Here is a 7,086-nt window from a genome sequence, read left to right on the forward strand (position 1 = left end):
AAAAGTATCTATACTTTATTAGTTTATCGGTAATAATAAATATACTATTATATTTAACGTTAGTTATAGGTTCTTTTAATAGTAATAGCTTTATAATATAGTCGAAAGCTATTAAATCCTATAGTTTCTCTAGTACTAATAGCGGTTATAATTCTCTATATAGTTTATATCGTTTAGCTTTACTTTATATATAAAGTTTATATTTTTTAATAACTTATTATACTACTTCTTTAAGTTATAAAAAGTTATATTTATCGCGAAGACTATTACGCTACGCAGGCAAAAGTAGAACGCGCTCCGACAGGTGCGCTGCAATTGACACATATGACTGACAACCGCGTCTTCCGACACACCCCCTCAGGGATCGCGGCTCCGCCGGGAGCCCTAGACCTTATAGCCCAAGACGCGGGAGTCGAACACCAAGCGCCACGCCAATAACCCAAGGAAATCCAAGAGAGGTAGTCGTCTACGGGGGATTAAACCCCGCACCGCGCGTAGTTACCGGAAGTTGCAGGGGTGGTGTGCTATCCCCTCCCGGGCTTATAACTATCGCGAAGACTATTGCGCTACGCAGGCAAAAGTAGAACGCGCTCCGATAGGTGCGCTGCAATTAATATATATAACTAACAACCGCGTCTTCCGATAATATTATCGTTGAATCTATTTTATTATTCTTTAGATTCCTTAGTATCTATATATTAAATATTTATATATATCTTATATAACTTTATCTTATAATTCTAGTAATATCTAGATTTTATTTTTATATATTAAAACTTCTAAATATTTTATATTATATCTATTTAGTACTTTATATTCTTTTATTTATTTTAGGATCTTTTAGTATATCGAGTTATTAGGTTATACTTTAAATATTATATTTAGCTATTGTTACTAGTAGTTCCTATTTTCGTTAATTTCTAAGAGCTATCTTTTTACTATAAGTGCCTTTATATTATAGTTACTTCGTCGACTAAGGGTATTAGCTTAACCGTTTTCTATCCCTTTTCTATAAATTATTTTATAGTTAAATTCTAATAAGTATTTAGCTTATTAGATCTATCGTCCGTTTAACTATTATATTATTAAAAAGTATAAGATATTTGTCTAGATGCGGAGGACTTCATTATGTGGGGACATGGGCTCTACTGGCCCTACGCGAGAAGGAGGCTTTATAGGAGGGTCTCGGAAGACATTCGGACCGGGGTTACACGCCTCCCTTCATTCCTCCCTTCCTTCCTTCTTCTCCTCCTTCCTCATTCTTCTTCATCTTTTCTTCTCTTCATAGATTACCAATACAACAGTCACAGGCATAGCTCTTTAGCACCTTTGATTCGTATTCTCTATCACCCCTGTGCACAGCACGAATACCCACGACCCAACACTGATCAGTGGTTGAACGTCTGTTTAACCACAGAAAGTTAGGTATCGAAAAGCATCCCCGTTTCCTCGAAGAATTCCCTGCGAGACCTATTTCTATAGGTTGCACCACAGTCCCGAGAGAGGAAGTTTGCAAGTGGAAGAGAAAGACCTGATTCCTTGAAGAATTCCTGCGAGACCTATTTCTATAGGTTGCACCACAGTCCTGAGAGAGGAAGTCTATGCTACACACACGACAAGAACCGACTAGACCAAGCCGGTAGGAAAGCCTTGACATCACAACAATCAACATGTCACAAGGACAAACAGAAGGCATAAGGGTTATACAACCTCAAGAAGATGTACGCCTACGCCAACCTATTTCTGCTCAGGAATTTATGCGCGGAACCGACTTCGCGGCCGATTTTTCCGCTATAGACCCTCAGCTTCGATTCAAAGATATCTCAGTCGATAATATAACGGAGATACATGCAACCACGTACGCAGCTAAGGCCCTAAAGCCTATACTCTTGAGAAGATGTGGGATGATGAAGTCTTCCATGCTTTCCAACAAGACTTTGAAGGATGGACGCTAGACATGTTCCTTATGGTTGAAATTTCATACCGGCGGGAGCTCCGCCGGGTTCTCCGCCGAAAGGGAGTATATACTGGGACGAACCACCAGCGAATCGAACGATCCTTGATTAAGCTACTCGAAGCCGACAGTTTCCCTACTTGGGACCCTGAGGAATTCACAAAACAGATATTTGACGTACGATCAAATGCTTCCTGGCAACAACAAGCCCTCGCAACGCCTTCTTCCCGAGAGAATATCCAAAATCCGACCCAAGACCAGTCACCAAGGGACCAGCCTACAACCCAAGCCCAGGCTTTGCAACAGCAGCAACAGGTTGTTTCCCAAGGACCCCAGAGGCCTCCCGAGCAAGCCCAACAGATGACCCCAAGGAACCTTATTCCAAGCCCCATTTTCCCAGGAAAGCTTTCCCCAAGACATCCCCACTCAACAGACCCAGACGAAGTCTATTCCCCAAGCCCCCTTACTACAGTCATTTCCTTCAAGGCAGACCCAGCCTGACGGGCATCAGCCGTACAAGGCCCTGCCCCCTCGTTCCGTTCCGAACGAACGGCTTGACCCCGCCGTTTCTGCCCAGTTTCTAAAGACCTTTGACAAAGACCAAAAGTACACAGGCGAGCCCTACGACCTCCTTGACGATAAGATGAAGATCTTTTCAACATCTGCTTCCATGCACAGATCCGGGAGACCCAATTCTATGCGGTATTTCCTAGATTCTTAACGGACGAGCAGAAACCTTCTACCTTCATTACGTCGATCAAGACGATACATTTGCAATAGCGTATCACAAGGTTAAGACGCATTTCGACACCGATGTTAACCATCATCACTATTACACCGACTGGACAACTGCTACCTTCGATAGGGTCCGTAGGGAACATAGTGATAAGACCCTACATCAGGTTCTTCAGCTGCTACTTGATAAGCTACAGCTTTGCCAGAGGCCCTAGGCCCTGAGTATCGAGGGAGGATAATTTACGTACTACAGTTATCCGAGCCTGCCGAGGAGTCATAGAACTTGAACACGCATTGTTCAAGCCTGCCCGCGTGTGCGAAGAGCTTTTTGCTGATTTACGGTCTTCAATCGAGACCTCTATCAGTAGACAAGCTATATATACAACCTCGACGGACAGCTACTACATGGACCGACGGTACAATCAGTACGGTAGGAACCGCGGATATTCCTCTTTCGGCCCCGAGGGAACCCACAAGGTAGCCGAGATCAGAAACGACAGTGGACGAAGAAGTGCTTCGTTTGTGGAAAGCCAGAATGTTGGTCAACGAGGCATTCCGACGAAGAAAGACGTAAGTCACGAAGCCAGTATATCTCACAATGCCACTTCAGTGGGTCTACGGCCACAGCTACGGACTACGCTGCCTACCTCACGGAATATGAAGGAGCCGATACGGACGAGGAAGCCGACTTTGACCCTAGTGACCCGTTTGACGACGAAGACGAAGACCAGTTGCAGGACGTAACGCAGTTCCTTACAGACCAGGCTTTCTTGCACCAAGTCACCGGAGAAGACATCTACGCCGATAATGCCCCAAAGACCCCATCCAACCAGTTCCTTATTGAGGACCGGTATGCAGGACGCTTCCAAGGCATCCTTCCAGATACCGGTGCAGCCAACGTCTCGACTGTCGGTATGCAACAGTATCTTGCGCTGCAGCGGGAAGATCCTTCCGTTGCTATAGATAAATCGACAGCCGGAAGAGCTTCCATCACGTTCGGAAAAGGAGAGTCAACATCGTCTATAGGGAATGTTAACGTACGAACAGCTATTGACAGATCGACTTCCAGGTCCTCAACGCTCTGACCCCTTTCTTGCTTTGCCTTGCAGACATGGATAGGCTGCACGTCTATTTCAATAATACCACAGACGAACTTATCCAAGGCGAGACCCGCATCCCTATTATACGCAAATGGGGACATCCTTGGTTTCATCTTAGCAAGCAAGAACAGAGCCTTTTCTTACAGAAGGGAACTACGTCGCCTACATCGCCGTTTCGGGCACCCCGCTACAGATCGCCTATTCAAGCTGCTAACCCGGGCCGGCCACGAAGTCGAACAGCAACGGCTAGAGGAAATCGGCAAATTCTGTCATCACTGCCAACTACACGGACGAGAGCCTCGTAGGTTTAAATTCAGCCTAAAAGATGACCATGAATTCAACTATGAAATTCTTGTCGATGTGATGTACTTAATTAGCCGCCCTGTCTTACATGTCGTCGATTCTGCTACTGCTTTCCACGGGCTAGGTTCCTGAAGTCCCTATCAACAAAGGACACTTGGGAAGCCCTCCGCTGCTTATGGATCGATACGTACCAAGGACCCCCGGACGTTGTTACCCACGATGCAGGTACGAACTTCGCCTCAACGGAATTTCAAACCGAGGCCAAGATGCTAGGGATTACCTGTAAGGAAGTCCCTATTGAAGCCCATTGGTCTATCGGCAAGGTTGAACGGTACCACGGCCCTTTGCGACGAGCGTTTGAGATTATGTACGCAGAGCTCTCAAGCCAGGCAGACGCAGATTCGATCCTCCAGATGGCCGTTAAAGCAGTCAACGATACCGCCGGACCAGACGGACTTGTACCTACCCTTCTTGTCTTCGGGGCTTACCCTCGAATCACCGCCGATTCGCCGCCGAATCCCTCGGTAATCCGACGCGGTGAGGTCGTACGCAAAGCTATGAAGGAACTACGCAAGTTTATGGCCAACCGGGACGTTAAAGAGGCCCTAGGCACACGCAATGGTCCAACAACTATTGACGTTCTAAACCTCAAGTTGCAAAGCGAGGTATGCGTTTGGCGGGAGAAGGTTGGCTGGCGAGGCCCCTATAAGGTTATAAGTATAAAAGACCATGATATCACGGTTGATATGGTTAACGGACCAACGACCTTCCGATCAACTGTCGTGAAGCCGTACTATAAGGACGATAACTCCCCTGCTGCCCCCGGCACGGACGAACAACCTCGGAAGAGAGGACGCCCGCTTAGATCGACGAATGCACCCGCAGCTCAGACAACGGAGCCCGCAGCCCAGACAGCCGTAAAGCCGCCCACAGGACCACGCAAGCGAGGTCGACCCCCGGGATCGAAAAATAAGAAGCATAGCTTGTACAACGCCCAGACCTTCCTACAGAAACGGGAAATGGACGATATTGCCCTTGCCATTAAGCTTCGAGACGACGGCGTCATTACAACGCCAGGTGCCCCGTTTGAACAGTCCGATCAAAAGGAAATCAATGACCTCATCGGACGAGGGGTATTTACCTTCGAGTTATTCGACCCGACCAAGCATCGAGGAACACGGATTTTCAAGTCACGATTAGTCCGAGAAGTTAAAGGAAAGTATATAAAGCCGTACGAAAAGTCTCGCCTCGTAGTCCAAGGCTATAACGACGACGAGAAGAACACTCTTTGACCCAATCGCCTACCATCCAGCGGGCTAGTCAAAGACTAATCATAGCCCTTGCCCCAACGCTCCTTACGTCCGGTATGTCCTCGAACTAAGGGATATATCACAAGCCTATACGCATTCAACGACAGGACTTGCACGCCTAGTCCTAACCTATCTTCCCATCGAACTACAGGATAAGTACCCAAAGGACTATCATCCGATCGTCCGCCCTCTTTATGGCATTGCAGAAGCAGGCCTACATTGGTTCGCAACATACCACAAGCATCATAGGGAGCAGCTACGGATGTCGACTTCAACGTTCGACCCATGCCTCCTTATAACGAACACGGACCCCAACCAAGCGTTTGGCATAGTGGGCATGCAGACGGATGACACCCTGATCCTCGGAACAGCAGGCTTTTCTGTACACGAAGAAAACAAGATACAAGAAGCTAAGTTTATCGCCAAGCCAAAGACAAAGCTTTTAATTTCTTCGGCCCTAGACTTCAACGGCTGTACGCTTGCACTAGACGAAAAAGGTCGAATTCACCTTAAGCAGAAGGGACAAGCTAAGAAAATCGCCCTTATTAACGTGGAAGCTTCTGATCGTATGCAAAAGTACATGGAACAACGCGCCCGAGGAGCCTATATCGCCTCAATCTGCCAGCCAGAAGCTACGTGTGATATGTCAACCGCGGCACAGGTCCAACAGCCCACAGACACGGACTGCATCACCTCAACAAAAGACTCAAATGGCAACAGGACAACCTACAAAGAGGGATCCAATACGTGCCCCTAGACCTACAGACAGCTAAACTAATGGTCTTTACGGATGGATCATTTGCCAACAATAAGGACCTCTCATCACAAATCGGCTTTCTTGTTATGCTTGTTAACGAAAAACAAGAAAGCTCCGAGGATGTTCCTTCTTTTAACATTAACGGCGATTTGATCCATTGGAGCTCTACGAAGTGCAAGAGGGTAACCCGAAGTGTGCTTGCCTCCGAGATCTACGGCATGACCGACGGATTTGACATCAGCCTTGCTATTGCAACGACCCTAAGAATGATCACCGACCGACTGAATCTCCTCCAATCCCCTTATCGTCTGCGTAGACTCTTATTCCCTTTACGAATGCATTGTCAAGCTCGGCACAACAAAGGAAAAGCGTCTTATGATTGACATTATGGCTCTACGGCAGTCATATGAGAGACGGGAGATATTAGAAGTCCGATGGATCAACGGCAACGACAACCCAGCTGATGCAATGACGAAGGCGTCACCAAACAAGGCCCTTGAGCGCTTCATCTCGACTAACCAGCTGACTATCCGGGTAGAAGGGTCAGTCCATAGGCCAGTGTGAAACAGAGCGTCTCCTTGCCTTTTGACTTCTTTCCTTCCTGGCCACTAGATTATCAACCAGCTATATTGTTACCTTTGTCTTTCCTTGAAAGAAAAAGTTGCTAGTGTCTAGATGCGGAGGACTTCATTATGTGGGGACATGGGCTCTACTGGCCCTACGCGAGAAGGAGGCTTTATAGGAGGGTCTCGAAGACATTCGGACCGGGGTTACACGCCTCCCTTCATTCCTCCCTTCCTTCCTTCTTCTCCTCCTTCCCTCATTCTTCTTCATCTTTTTCTCTTCTCTTCATAGATTACCAATACAACAGTCACAGGCATAGCTCTTTAGCACCTTTGATTCGTATTCTCTATCACCCCTGTGCAC

General features: G+C 47.0%; 2 protein-coding genes across 2 annotated transcripts; both read left to right on the plus strand.

Annotated features, from left to right (window-relative positions):
• Window positions 1-1,897: 1,897 nt before the first annotated feature.
• Window positions 1,898-2,675, plus strand: HRG_02325 (uncharacterized protein; the record flags this gene model as incomplete). Its single annotated transcript, XM_044860796.1, has 2 exons — window positions 1,898-2,398; window positions 2,466-2,675. The coding sequence occupies 2 exons, from the start codon at window positions 1,898-1,900 to the stop codon at window positions 2,673-2,675; spliced, it is 711 nt and encodes a 236-aa protein (XP_044724429.1).
• A 419-nt stretch (window positions 2,676-3,094) lies between these two features.
• Window positions 3,095-5,384, plus strand: HRG_02326 (transposable element tc1 transposase; the record flags this gene model as incomplete). The annotated part of the gene is made up of 10 exons (XM_044860797.1): window positions 3,095-3,105; window positions 3,171-3,259; window positions 3,317-3,601; window positions 3,799-3,906; window positions 3,983-4,034; window positions 4,095-4,154; window positions 4,217-4,550; window positions 4,803-4,917; window positions 4,978-5,009; window positions 5,103-5,384. 10 exons carry the CDS (start codon window positions 3,095-3,097, stop codon window positions 5,382-5,384), a joined length of 1,368 nt encoding a protein of 455 aa, XP_044724430.1.
• Window positions 5,385-7,086: the final 1,702 nt, after the last annotated feature.

The sequence above is a fragment of the Hirsutella rhossiliensis genome (genome assembly GCF_020360975.1).
Source record: "Hirsutella rhossiliensis strain HR02 chromosome Unknown scaffold00002, whole genome shotgun sequence".
Classification (NCBI taxonomy): Eukaryota; Fungi; Ascomycota; class Sordariomycetes; order Hypocreales; family Ophiocordycipitaceae; genus Hirsutella; species Hirsutella rhossiliensis.